General features: G+C 34.8%; 2 protein-coding genes across 2 annotated transcripts in view; one reads left to right on the top strand and one right to left on the bottom strand.

Moving 5' to 3' along the window:
* LOC149806045 (myoglobin-like) overlaps positions 1–226 on the bottom strand; it is a 47,393-nt gene extending 47,167 nt beyond the window's left edge. The window contains exon 1 of the mRNA XM_089950910.1: positions 96–226. The gene's annotated coding sequence lies outside the window, so the exon portion shown is untranslated. The remainder of the gene's footprint in view (positions 1–95) is intronic.
* Positions 207–8,308, top strand: LOC149806044 (small ribosomal subunit protein mS34-like). Its single transcript, XM_089950911.1, has 2 exons — positions 207–394; positions 4,097–8,308. Exons 1-2 carry the CDS (start codon positions 215–217, stop codon positions 4,406–4,408), a joined length of 492 nt encoding a protein of 163 aa, XP_089807037.1. The 5' UTR covers positions 207–214; the 3' UTR covers positions 4,409–8,308.
* The last annotated feature ends 7,248 nt before the right edge of the window (positions 8,309–15,556 follow it).

The raw sequence follows: 15,556 nt of genomic DNA, 5'->3' as shown, positions 1-15,556 counted from the left end.
GAATGAATCCTTTATTCAGACGTAAAGGTCGTTAACGTTTGAGATCAGAACATATTTTTTGTTTGTTAACTGAACGTATTCATGAAAAAATCTACCTTTACACCGATCAAAATATTTCCGGCGGTTGATCTTGGCTTTTGACCATAAATAATTGTTTTCTCTCCTTTCTCTCACATTGTCTTCTGGTTCATTTTATATCCATTCTCTACAAATAATGCCTATCAGATATGTAGGCAGGGAAAGTTTCTTCAAGGGGAAGACTCTGTTTGAGATTGCGTGCAGTTTAAAGAACTTTGGTGAGGGTCGGGTCGTGTATCGATTCAAGTGGAAAAGGGTCTATCCAGAAAAGAGCTTCTACCGACTAACTCGTGTCATCCCCGACCTTACAGATAAGGTAGAGTAGAAATGGCAACAGTAAAATTACGATCACCACCACCATCTTCATCTTTCATCTGCACAATGAGACTGCTGTGGAATGTCATAGTAGTAGAATAATCGTGTAGTTCAATCCTTGGTATTGACGTACATCAGCACTGCAATTTTGGATATTATCCCTTTATCGACCAGTGCAGTTTACACATATCCAGGGCCGGCGCTACCATATAGGCAAACTAGGCAGCCGCCTAGGGCGCTGATTTCAGGGGGCGCATTTTTAATTTTGTTTAAATTGTTTATACATCATGAAATTGATATTTTCTGGTGGGGAGAGCGCCAGAATCTAACCTTGCCTAGGGCGCCAGATAGTCTGGCCGGGTTAGGCGCCGGCCCTGCACATATCTATGTTAAATGTCAAACAAGCTGACTAATTTCTAGCAATATTATTCATATAATAGGCGTGGTAACTTTGGGTATCAAAACCCAAGCAAGATATTGATCAGGTATGGCCAGTCAACATAAAACGAGACAATATTTAGTGGACTAGAGAAATTATATCAACTTAAACAACTTACAAGTGCACTCCAGAAAATATTAGGATGATTTGCAGTCTTACAGTGGAATATATGCATGCAATAGTAAATACATTAAACCGGTTTTTATTTTGATTTTGTTGTGGTTGTGATGTCATTGAGAGACGTGTTCCTCTTGAGAATTTGGAGTGTATGACACTGCATCAAAATAGGGTCTGGGATGATAGTAATATTTAATTCAGCTTCAGTGTTGGTACAATACTCAGTAAAAATCTGGACATCAACTATCAAGGAAGAAGATTGTGCCAGCATGCAGGGCAAATAACCCAAACAAAATAAACAAAACTGAAACACCATACACTGTACAAATCATGTTGTTATAGTACCCACTTACCTGGTACTTGCTGGAGGGTTGGTTTGAAGGTATACAAGCAAGAAGCGATCACTGCACTCTCATCAAGTGTGTGCCACTGAGCAACTTTCAAATGAAAAAATGAATGCAGATCCTGCAGTGGTATTTGATGCACTTCTGAGAGTGGCTGTGTCTTGTTAATCACTGGATGGTACTGGTGGTAGGTGCATGGTATAGCTACTAAGATATTGATTTTATTTAATAGGTTCATATCTTTGTGACTTTATCCTGAAGCCCATATTAGTGGAAAAGCAAGACATAGTGGTCACTTCTTCAGCACTATCACGTGGCCTAGTGGTTAGAGCATCCGCCTCGGATGCGGGAGGTCATGGGTTTGATCCCCAGCCAAGTCATACCAAAGACTTTAAAAAATGGTACTGACAGCTACTTCGCTTGGTGCTCAGCATTAAGAGGTTAGTGTTAGGACTGGTCGGCCTGGTGTCAGGATAATGTGACTGGGTGGGACATCATGTTACATGTCTGCGGCATGATGCCCCAGTGCTAGACATCACTATAAACTGTCACACTGCAGACATCTTAGCAATGTGACTGAAAAATTATTAAAGCTACGTTAAAAATCCAAATCACACACATACACATCATGAACCCTGTTACCTTAAAAATGAATCAAACCTCATTTGACTGATTCAGATGGAATTAGACACATACAATGCTGGCTGGATTATGCAAAGCCAAACAATGTTAGACAAATATGTGCAGATCTTAGATAAGGTAAGATGGTATGAATGTTGAGTCTTTCATTATGTTAACAAACTGTAATTTGATTACTAAAATATGTTGCATTTTTAAATAATTCCTGATTATGTTAAGAGAAGTACAATTTAAAATGTATTTATCTAGATAACATAACTCTTTTCAAGTGATTATTTTAATTCCAGCATGCAAATAAAATTGAGTCAGTTTACACTGCACACTTTTGACCTTTTATTACAATATGTGAGTGCCTCACTCTTTGTTGCACATTTCAACGATGAAGGCATACTGCTGTATGATAATAAGTATTGCATTAATTGACAGGTGCCTCTAAAAGGTACATATGGTATCTTTTGTGTCATTGTACAGGACTGCTAGTGTTGAACTGTGAACATGCATACTACAAAAACCCAACAGTTAAATATTTACACATACATCATAGGGTATATTTGGTTCAGCCAATATGTCCAAAACATTCCCCATTTATTTTACAGGTTTTCCTTTGATAACCAGCCCAAGAACTTTCAGGATAGATCATACCATTGGTACATTTTTTATTATGGTATAGGTTTGACATTATGAATCTCTGATATATCATCTTTACAGTTGGGTCATGAAATTAAAAATCAAGTTGGTGTTTAAAAAAAATGTAGCCTGCAAAAAGACATTTCCAACAATATTTGCAAGACAGTTCCATTGGTGGCATTCACCATTTATAACATTATGTTTATTTATGGTTTTGCTGAAATGAATCTACTCTTGTAAAGTTAAATTACTTTGAAGAATGTGTGACAACATGTTATACATTGGTTTTGTGTCTTTACTGAAATATAAATAATATTCATAAAAATGAGAGTACATAACTTGACACAGAATGTAAGAAAATACACTTTAATCCCCATTATTTAACCATATCTAATGTTAAGCCCAAAATATACTACTTTGTACTGATACAAATAGTTTCAGCTTGGAAGTAGAAAAAATGGTTACCTCCCCTACACCTAGTCCTCCATGCAGCAGAAAGTCGTATGAGGGAAAAGGAAAGAGTATAATGAGGCTAATGCATAATAATTTCATACACATACATGCAAACAGAAAATTTGGTTGAATGTACCAATACAAGAGACAATTTTTATTCACAAATTTTGATATCACATCAACCTAATATAAAACTTATTTAAATAAAAAAAGAATTACAGTGGAAAGGTAAATAAAAGCTACAGTAAATCGGATCATAAATATATATATTTTATTTATCATGACAAATTAATGGAGGCTCATGGCAAACAAAGTTTATGCACCCTAGACCCATATTTAATTCACACATATACTGTTTATGTCCGAAGGTCTTTTTCAACTGACGATTTCAGTACAGATGCAAGTCCTGTACTTGTATGATAATTTTGAAAAACATTGTGTACTAAACAACTTGATGCAATTCAAAATAGCATAGCTGCCACCCAGACTTTATTGAGATACTCTACTTACAGTGATCCCAAGATGTCTACTGCTATGTTTGCCTAGCTGACTGTTGGTATTTCACACTTTTGATACTCATTTGGAGCTACTTTGGCTATGTCTGTAGAGAAAAATGGGCCTCATATACATGTTAGCACAGTAATTTACAGAAAAATCATGCATTTTTTTCTGCTGGAAATTTCCCCTAAAAAAAAAAGTCAATCTATTCAGACCACCTTGGCTGTTTCTGTGATGGTATGATCCATAGGGCTGACCTGAAATTGTTAATGGCTAGATATTGTTAAGTAACTATGGGAAGTATACATGCTTCATCAGTTCACAAGCCTGAAATGCCAAATTTTCCTATTTTGGTCTTTAAGCCTGGTGAAGATGATAAGGGAAAAGTTATGTCCAGATTAAATTTTGTTCTTCTTTGTGTTTACAAAATGGTCTACTTACATGAAATTTCACTTGCCCAGCAGTGATTTTTTAAATTTTAGTTCATTGGCTACAGAATTGTTGTCCCATGGTGTCCACATTGTGTGTTTTTATTGGTAGATGTGCAGTATGTGATGATAATATGGGTTTATCTCTATACTTTCAGGAAAGGAGGAAAGGTGAAGCATATGGACTAAAGGTTTTCCGAGGAGAAGTATTTAGAGAATGTAAAATTGAAGCAGGAATGAAGGCAGATTGGAGGCTGGTACCAAAGGAGGAAGAGGAAGAGTTTTGTAAACTGACTGATCAACCTCGTGAGAAAAACATTGTTCCAAAATATAAAGACTTTCCACCGTTGTTAGCTGAAATGATTAAACAACAATACAAGGACGAAGGAATGAAGTTGCCAGAACCATTCAAACTGCCTATAAAAATTATTAAGTCTATCAACAATCGTTCTGTACTGGCTGAAAGTTGAATGTACAAGCCTCACATGATAATTTCATAAATATTTTCATAATTGATTGTTTGGTCCTATTTTTTTAAAACTTTGTTAGCAATTTATACCAAATGCAACTGAAGATTTAAAAAAGGACTGGTCATTTGTATTTTGCTCCCAATTTTCATAATGGTATCTTTTTCTTCATTGGATTTAATCTAAATTAAACTGGATAATAAGAACATTGCATTTAATCTGTATTAATCAAAATAAGAATTTCTATCATGAAAGAAGTTCTGAAAATTCTTGATTAGGTTCTGAGAGCTTTGCTGTTTTATGGGTTGAAATCTTGATCAGTGAAATAAATGTACTGTATTTGAAAGATTTTAAACTATTTAATTGTTGCCTTAAAATTACCTTTTTTAAGACTGGGCTTCCATTAACAGACATTCTGGTGTATTGTATGCCCAAACATGGACAGTTCAACAGCTGGATGATTAGAGACTTTCCTTCAACCGTTACACTCAAATAATAAACTCCAGATGTCACAACTGGTCAAAATTGCAATTTATACTAGTCCATACATCCAGTAAATGTTCCTATTAATTGAATTGCCCAGCAAAGAAAATGGTGACGAGTCCCATGTTTTCCTGCCTAGACCCCATTAGCATCTCAATCTACAGTTGTATGCATTTGATAAGATATTTGTAATATTTTATTGGAGACTTTGCTTTCTAAAATTATATTTTTTTTGTGCTAGTAAATAGACTTTAGAAAGTTGCCCTGAAACTTGCATATATATTCATAACAAAAAACAATGTTTATGGTAGCAGTATTGACAGATATTTATTAAAGTGTCCAGATTATGGTTTTGAATTAGCAGATTTTGACTATAACAATTACCAAATTTTACAATATCTGAAACAGAAACTTGACTTTCTCTCTGTCAATGCATCAGGCTTACTGAACAACTGTTATAATGTGCATGTTGTGCTGAACTCGGCTAGAGATTTTTTAATTTGCTTTGCATATTTTACCTCTTATTATGACAAAATTCAATTTGTAAGACATTTCTTTATTGAATTTATCTGACATTTTCAGCAAAAAATCACTAGAATTGTTGTGATATTGTTTCCAGCTGCTACTTATATGTACCTGATGCCAAAAATCACTAGAATCATTGTGATATTGTTTCCAGCTGCTACTTATATGTACCTGATGCCAAAAATCACTAGGATCGTTGTGATATTGTTTCCAGCTGCTACTTATATGTACCTGATGCCAAAAATCACTAGGATTGTTGTGATATTGTTTCCAGCTGCTACTTATATGTACCTGATGCCAAAAATCACTAGAATCGTTGTGATATTGTTTCCAGCTGCTACTTATATGTACCTGATGCCAAAAATCACTAGGATTGTTGTGATATTGTTTCCAGCTGCTACTTACATGTACCTGATGCCAAAAATCAAGAAAGCATCTGGGTATTCTACCTCAACATGCATCTTGGATGGTTTTGTATGATCTACAAGGACTAAAAACTATGCAGTGGCATACAAACCTAAAATACTGTTTCTTTAAGTGAAAATGTTACTTATCAAAGGTTCTGTTAACAAACCACAGGAGTTTCAAAGGTTAAACATATTTCTCTGCAACTTATAATTTTTCCTAGCAATACTGCATTTAATGTGAAAAGCATAGATACTTTAAGAAAATCATGAACAGAAAAATCCTTCTATATTATCCTCTTAAGCAGACATGTGGAAATATATAATTTTGTGGTACAGGTCATTCCAGCATCACCGATAGCCACTTGCTTGTTTGTTTGCCAGTTTTGTAAACATTTAAAGGCAACAAACTATACTATGCCATTGTCTTGTGAAAATGTTGCCACCTTATTAAGAGATGAATAAATTGTACAAGTTTTTAAGTCATTGAATAGTACATTATTTTCTATTATTTTCTCTATATGTACATCAATTAAGTGTCCTCCATTTGGGCTTGCAGTACATGTATATCAAGGTTACCCCATGTTGGCTTGTAATAAATATATATCAGTTATGTGTCCTCCATTTGGGATTGCAATACATGTATATCAAGGTTACCCCATGTTGGCTTGTAATAAATATATATCAATTATGTGTCCTCCATTTGGGCTTGCAGTACATGTATATCATGGTCACCCCATGTTGGCTTGTAATAAATATATATCAGTTATGTGTCCTCCATTTGGGCTTGCAATACATGTATATCAAAGTTACCCCATGTTGGCTTGTAATAAATATATATCAATTATTTGTCCTCCATTTGGGCTTGCAATACATGTATATCAAGATTACCCCATGTTGGCTTGTAATAAATATATATCAATTATGTGTCCTCCATTTGGGCTTGCAGTACATGTATATCATGGTTACCCCATGTTGGCTTGTAATAAATATATATCAGTTATGTATCCCCTAGTGGGATTGAAAATATAGAGTGGCCTGATGCACCCTCATGCATGATATAAGACATGACTAATACATACAACATTTTGTGCATCCGATCATAATGTCATGTTATTCCAGCTGAGAGGGTCTTGGACATTCTAAAAGAGTGCAGTTTATTTGAAAGAAAGAAAAATTGATATAGCGTTATTTATTGTTTTTATTTGCCTTTCATTAGGCAGAGCTTACTTTTTTATAATGTCTATCCATCAGTCTGTTCTATATTCCATTTTTGCACAGCTGCTCAATTCATCCACTATCTACAGTTAACAGATTTAGCAGATGGCTTGCACACTGGATAAGGATGAACCCAATTGACTTTGGAGTCAGAAGGTCATTCATCAAGGTCACTATGATTGATAGAAGAAAAATGGTTTCCACACACTAACATCAGTAATACATCACATACCTGGACCAAACTTTGTGGATTGCTTGCACTTTTAGTAAAGAAGAAACCTATCAGTTTTGGGGTCAGGGGTAAGGACAGTGTGTCTGAAAGGAGAAAAATGGTTTCTGCATGAAAGTTCAGTTATCAACCATGTACTTTTGCCAATGCATGTTGATGGCTTTCATGTTGGGTAAGAAAAACTCTTGAATTTGTGGATAACAATCAAAATCACTATGAATAAAAGAGGAAAAACATACAGGTGTCAATGGTAGTTACCCGCCCGTTCATAATCACCCAGGTAATAAATAATTATTTATAAGTTACCTGGTTAGTTCATATGAAAACAACAACAAAACACAAGTTTCCACGTTCAGATCAAAGATTATATCTGGCAGCATCAGGAGAGAGCAAGACACAGAATAATGAGTACAGTTCAAGGCTTGTGTCATGTGACCGATTCATTGTAGATCTCTGTCTACTGATCTCAGGTTTTCAACCTATGCAACCACTTGGTTATGTACATCGAACAGTTTCCTTATTTTTTATTTAGAGTAACTGTACATGACACATTTCATTGAAAACAGATGGGTTTCTTGAATTAGAAACAATGTGTCAAAGATTCATTACAGTTTGATACACACTTAAGTTGCAGACCAGTCTGTATTGAAAACAAAACATGGCATCAAATATTAATTGAAATGAGCTTTATTGATGAGATTCATGGATGTTATATGACTGAAAAATGTTAGTGGAGAGGGATTTTGTTAAATTGAAAAACATGTTGCATCAGGAAAAGGAAAAATCAATAGTGCATTACAAATTTTGAAAGAAATTCTACAGTGATGTAATACAGCATTCAGAATTTGTGGACTTTACAACCTTTCAGCGAAGATTTAACATGTGATGTAGACTAGTTACAGTGAATGTTTAAAAAAAAAAGTTAATCATTTTGTTTTGTATCTGTATTCTCATACTAATCCACATGGAGATAGCCAATTTGTGACAAGAATTGTTACTAACTGCAGATACAGATCAATAGGAAAAATAAATGTACTTTTTTCATATGGTTTTCTGTAGTTATGGCATGTATGTATAGATTACTGATTCTATGCTCAGATTGTACTTTTTTGCTCCTCATATTAGTAATTATTATGCTTATACCTCTTAGGGGTTGACATATTTGAACTTATATTAAACTGGTACAGGTTCACATTTAATATAATTTCCCTTTTGATGAAGTACCCAGGTAACTGATCATTAGGATTGATGGGTACAGGGATGACATTTTCTGTAAAAATTATGTTTAAAAAAGCAGGCTTTTTTTGCATAGTAACTTTAGTTGCAAACTGTATACCCTGACAGAAAGTTTGTGGAGGGCATGAATTTGAATGTTTGGAAGATGGCCTATTGATTTTTGGTCAGGTATTTGGCTTGGCATTCTGTTAAGGATAAGATTTTTGTGTAACACTTCTAAATTATTGTTAAAAACATAATAAATCTGTATTGAGTGCATTTTTAAAGTTGGTATTTAATAAATTTATGTTATTGAAATAAAATTATTTGTTTGGTGTTTAATGACACAGCAACAAAAGCAGGTTATATAGGGACAAAGGGACAAAGCAATTAGAGTAAATTGTCTTGCTCAATAGGACCACATGTTAGCCAGTTTGGGCTGATGGTAAGATTTGAATCTACATCCATTGGTTGAGAATCTGGTGCATGAACCTCTGCACCAGCTTTGCTTCTTAATTAAAAATAAGATGTAATTTTTTTTAATTAAATGTCAGCTTAGCAAGGGTTTCATTTGGCACTATTGTCTTTTACCATATGTACTTGCTTAGAAGACAAGTCTGCACGCAAACTGCACAATCCCAGATTTGCCATCGCATGATGTGCCAGCTGATCTGGGTTGGGCTGTTTGTTAGACACTGATTGGCAGGTGCATTAAATTATGGCAGATCAGGATTTTTTGCAGTTGACTCGACATATAAGCAAGTATATTTGGTAAATTTGTATTTTCACTGGAAATATTTTTCTCATGTCATGACCGGCTTTCTTTTGCTTTACATTCAGATGTCATTGTTTTTTACAGAAAGCTTGCCAAATGTTTTGTGAAAGTATATGTAGCCTGTGGTCATTTGTACTCCCATGGAAAGTTCGTAGTCATTTGTACTCCCATGGAAAGTCCATAGTCATTTGTACTTCCATGGAAAGGCCATAGTCAATTGTACTCCGGTGGGAAGTTCATGGTCATTTGTACTTCCATGGAAAGTCTATTGTCATTTGTACTCCCATGGAAAGTCCATAGTCATTTGTACTCCCATGGGAAGTTCATAGTCATTTGTACTCCCATGGGAAGTTCATGGTCATGTGTACTCCAATGGGAAGGCCATAGTCATTTGTCCTCCCGTGGGAAGTTCATGGTCATTTGTACTTCCATGGAAAGTCCATTGTAATTTGTACTCCCATGGAAAGTCCATAGTCATTTGTACTCCCATGGGAAGTTCATAGTCATTTGTACTCCCATGGGAAGTTCATGGTCATGTGTACTCCAATGGGAAGGCCATAGTCATTTGTCCTCCCGTGGGAAGTTCATGGTCATTTGTACTTCCATGGAAAGTCCATTGTAATTTGTACTCCCATGGAAAGTCCATAGTCATTTGTACTCCCATGGGAAGTTCATGGTCATTTGTACTTCCATGGAAAGTCTATTGTCATTTGTACTCCCATGGAAAGTCCATAGTCATTTGTACTCCCATGGGAAGTTCATAGTCATTTGTACTCCCATGGGAAGTTCATGGTCATTTGTACTCCCATGGGAAGTTCATGGTCATTTGTACTCCCATTTAAAGTCCATAGTCATTTGTACTCCCATGGAAAGTCCATAGTCATGTGTACTCCCATGGGAAGTTCATAGTCATTTGTACCCCCATGGGAAGTTCATGGTCATTTGTACTCCCATGGAAAGTCCATAGTCATTTGTACTCCCATGGAAAGTCCATAGTCATGTGTACTCCCATCATGGAAAGTCCATAGTCATGTGTACTCCAATGGGAAGGCCATAGTCATTTGTCCTCCCGTGGGAAGTTCATGGTCATTTGTACTTCCATGGAAAGTCCATTGTCATTTGTACTCCCATGGAAAGTCCATAGTCATTTGTACTCCCATGGGAAGTTCATAGGCATTTGTACTCCCATGGGAAGTTCATGGTCATTTGTACTCCCATGGAAAGTCCATAGTCATTTGTACTCCCATCATGGAAAGTCCAGTGGAAGTTCATGAGTAAAGTTGACAACATGTATCATTAGAAAGCCTACACCATAAGGAATTTGAGAAATACTGTTGCCATTTTTTTGATCTCAAAGATGAAAGGTCTCATTTCAAGTTCAAGTGCAGTATTCCAAAACAATGTAAGATCTACATTTGACACTCCATCAAATCGGCAGTTTGGCAGGATTTACTTCTTTGATACAACACATCTTAAAGTGCTGTCCTTCATCTGGTACCCACTTTTCTGTAGAAATTATTAATTAACATTACCATGTTCACAAATTTTTATGCCATGTTGCAATACTTGTAAATAAACAGTCAGCTGATGGTAGTTCAAAGAAAATATAGTACATGGACTTTAAAATTATGAATTTGATCTGAATAAATAAAAAATATTTTAGTGAGGATTAATTAGTATTTAAGGTCTTTTTAGTAAATGCTTATTTTTAGACAGAAATCCTGCAGACAATCATCAGCAGAACATTCAAAATAATAATAAAAAAACAATTGCCAGAGTTTTAAGGAAGACAGTATATAATTGCTAGTAATCGTGTACATCCTACCATTTTTGACCAAATTAATTTAACACAATTTTTCTGCATGACATTTTGAAATCATGGCATTTTTCATAAATGAGAGAATGTTGAAGAGTGAACCCAGAATCCTGATATTGGTTATAGAAAATTCTGTGGTAGAAGAAAATAAGAGTAGAGTCATTGCTGATAATAAAATTAATTGAGAAAGAAGCATAAATTTGGATTAACGACTAACTTAAAAAAAGAATCCCATTATAAAGACATTATCTCTCCCAAATAGGTTATTGGCAAACATGCACTGTTCCCCTGCAGACAAGGAGTTAAATGTAAGCAGTGAGGAAAATTCCTCAATAAATTATCACAATACAAATTACAGTAATCTTAGGTTTAGATAAAAAATTAAATGAATCAATGAAATCCATAATATTAGTATTTATATGGCTGCTAGGATTCATTTTATATATAATTTAATTATTGTGTTGTCTGCTACTACCTAATCTAGTAGTATAATGACATCATTTCTAACAAATAAAAAAACAGGGTAAGAAAATATTTAGAAAGATCAATTTTATTACTCTACAGCACAATTATATTACATACAATTCAAACGTTCTACTTTTTTATTAACAAAAAATTGATGTGGGTCATTTCATTGGTCCTGAAATGTCACCAGGGTTGTAAATTCTGGGCTAAAGATGATAGATGGCTGTTTTTGTGTCTGTCTGGTATTACTTATTGCCTAATGTTCCATTCATTTTTCTTCCCCAGATGCCAAGCATATTACTATTCTAACTCTATGGCCCCATATACCATGATTATTGCTATTCAAACTCCAGGTCTCCATATACACTGTACCATGATTATGACTAATTACAGGTCCCCATATACCATGATTATTACTATTCAAACTCCAGGTCTCCATATACACTGTACCATGATTATGACTAATTACAGGTCCCCATATACCATGATTATTGCTATTCAAACTCCAGGTCTCCATATACACTGTACCATGATTATGACTAATTACAGGTCCCCATATACCATGATTATTGCTATTCAAACTCCAGGTCTCCATATACACTGTACCATGATTATGACTAATTACAGGTCCCCATATACCATCTTTATGACTATTCTAATTCCAGGCCCCAGATACCATGCATTTCACAATTTTTGCATCCTGGTTCCCAGATACCATGCATGTGACAAATTTTACTTCCTGGTTCCCAGATACCATGCATATTACTACTTTACTTCCAGGTCCCCAGATACCATACATATGACTATTTTACTCCAAGAAAAAAATAAGTGTAAAGAATTGTAAAAATTTCACCAAGTAAATGGGGTTTTTTTTCTTTCATTTTTCTGTTGTGTCTTTACATTACACAAATTCTGCATAATTCATTGTGCTGTGAAACATGGAAATAGATAAGCATTTGAGGCATCTTTACTAGGATCCTAAAAAAAATACAATTGTTACAGAAATAATAAGCAGGTGTAACAAATTAAAAGGTACAAAAGAAAATTAAATGCATGATTAACTGAACACTACCTACGCATTACTGAAGCACTGGCTACACAAATATTTCAATACACCATTGTTTATCTTAGTCATGTAGATGACCAGTGGCAGGCAGACATTGTTTTCATGCAAAAATATGTTGATCCCAATTATATCTCAGAAATGAAGAGTACATTGAAAACGACTGGTCCACAAGATTTTAAACCAAGAAATCAAGATCACATGGATGATAATTAACTCGTGAGGACATCTACAAAATTTTATAATTTTATTCAAAGAAGGTATAGCAGTAATACACAGTTACTTGATCAATTATGACTTTTAGTCATAAAATATTACCATGGTCAATTTTAACTCCTCCATGAAACTTCCATTCTCAAATTATTACCATAAAATGAACCAAAATTTTCATATGGGTAGAAATTCTACACTATCTGGATGAAGTAAAAGCCAGTACACCTTTCATTATATATATATATATATATATATATATATATATATATATATATATATATATATATATATATATATATATATATATATATATACAGCTTTTGAATATTCATTTTTCAGAGGAATTCAACTACTGCAATAAATGGTTGAATCACACTTAGGATAAATAATATTTCCAACTGCACCTTCTGAAGGGTCAACATCAGACAAAGTGATAGGGGAAACGGACAACTGAATACAAAATACCAGGGAAGCAGAGCTTATCTAAAGAACTAGATAAATATTGTTTTACAATAGAGGGAACGAATATAATAGAAAGAAAAAAATCGAAGTAAGTGCATGAGGATATAGAAAAACAGTTATTCGCGGCTCATTATGTTAACAAAAATGCCAATTTCGTATTTGAAGTATAGGTGAACATCGTTCAACATTGCCAAAGTTAAAAGATATTTTCTGATAAGTTTAAGAGAAACCAGTAAAAGCTAATTCAAACCATCTTATATTAAAATAATAGCTTCCTCATATTGCTTGCACTAGAGATCTTAATTGATTGAGAAAATTATATTTATATTACATACATGCAATATACATTGGGCAAATTTTCTTTCATTTTGAGTATGATTCCATGTGTTACAATGAAGCAGATGCAGCATACATGTTGGAAGGGAAGTCACGTTTTTAACTTTATTGATACATTATAATGAAACAAGGTGTTTTGCATACTTCAATCTGTTTCATTTTGAAGATATAAATAGACCTTGATATGATGAAATTCGAAACCTGTTTCATATTATTCATAGGAAACAGAATTGCTCCATTTTTTAAAATATGCAATTCGTGAATTGTATAGATATAAGTGGATATGTGCCATATAAGATATAAATTTGTAACATATCTTCGAAGGTACAGTATAAATATCATGTGAAGTGAGAATTATTTACCCCATCTTGTGCCCTAAGGCCATCAAAATTCAGGGAGCCTTTAAGTGTTGACTAGCACCTGCTAGTCCCCTATTATAGACTGATCCAGTGCACTCTTTGTCCAGCCAACCATGGCCCCCACGAGGTAAGCTCAAACAGGAGGTTTTGCAATACAATTATTTGGAGACAGTAGATAAATGGTTTACAAGAACAATTTTGAGGTCCCATAGTAGGCTCATTTGCTAAAATGTGTGCTGATAGCTTTCTTATTGATGCCTTTGACAACTTTGGTTGTAGTGACCTTGCTTGTGTTGGAGTTGGGTATATATCCAGCTTGTCAAAAGAAAAATGTTAACAGCATTATTGATAATTCAGGACTTTCTACTGAAAACATGCAGATCATATCAAATAGAGGAAGTAGCGTGAGACATCTACGGTTCTTTCAAATGTCATAAGAAAAGCTCCCCTGTAGGCAATCAGTTTTGTTTTGTTGCCATTGTATCAGTGACAAAAGAAGTTATGTCTCGTGTGTGCTAGATCATATTTTGATTTTGTTCGAGACTTATTTTTCATGATAAATGAGCTGAAAACCTGCAAAAATGGTATTATCTGATAGGTGATCCGCGATGATTTACTGAGCTTGACTTCGACCAGGACGTGGATTTCATGTTTTTGGACTTCATAATGAGGCACCGGCTTATACAATTTCCAGCAATGGGCATTGGACCATAGCAGAAAGCAATGAGCTGAAGAAAAAATCGTATTAGGGACGGCAATCACGATATACAGAATTGACCTTTTTCTTAACTGCTGACGCATACATGGAAGGCAGCATCACCCCAAGGTAAGAGTAACACGTGGAGAATGTCTGGCGAGGATTTTATCACTAGGAACTTATTTATACTTGGGAGAGAGCTGTGGTTAATACTCTTACCTTGGTGTGATGCTGCCTTCCACGCATGCTCAGCAATTTAAAATTTCAGGCCAATAATCGATGGATGCACATATGTTCTGTTCTGACAGGAATTAATACTAAAAAGTGAGCATTCTGAAGGATTTAATGCCATGGGTTAAAAAAAAGAGTGATTTTACTTACCACCCGCATTCAAAAGTCAGTCAAAACAAATTTACTAATTACTAGCTAGCGGCCGATAGTCTGAACTGAAAGGAGGCTGAAACTACAGCATAGATAGTGCCAAACATTGTTGGTCTCCACCACCAGTAATATCAGAGACAAGGCGGATAATTACTTGTTGGTCTCTGCTACGATGCAACAGGTTGTTGTAAATACAACCCAGAACATTACGTTGATGATTATGATCTTGTCAACAAAACAGGAATTTAATTTGACTTTTTCTACACGTGTTACTACTCGTGAATTTTGCAAACTCGTAATCGCAATGGCGTCACTGCGAGTATATTCAGTTAGACAAATATCCTATCATTTAATTGATTCGTGGTCTGCCAGCGAACAACTCATTTGTGTTTTCAGCAAACACAAGCGTGAACTGGAATACAATTGAACTTCCTGTCGGCGCGTACGACTGATAACTGATCAATGAGGAAATTCAACGAAGAATCACATTGTTTACAGGCAAATACTGTA

The sequence above is a fragment of the Sinohyriopsis cumingii genome, chromosome 2 (genome assembly GCF_028554795.1).
Source record: "Sinohyriopsis cumingii isolate HCF-2022 chromosome 2, ASM2855479v2, whole genome shotgun sequence".
NCBI lineage: Eukaryota > Metazoa > Mollusca > Bivalvia > Unionida > Unionidae > Sinohyriopsis > Sinohyriopsis cumingii.
The sequence above is the reverse complement of the archived record's forward strand: the minus strand, read 5'-3'. Positions and strand labels throughout refer to the sequence as shown.

Coding starts and splice junctions, on each gene's coding strand:
- LOC149806044 (XM_089950911.1), top strand. CDS start 215: ATGCCTATCAGATATGTAGGCAGGGAAAGTTTCTTCAAGGGGAAGACT. Junction 395..4,096: donor TCCCCGACCTTACAGATAAG/GTAGAGTAGAAA, acceptor CTATACTTTCAG/GAAAGGAGGAAAGGTGAAGC.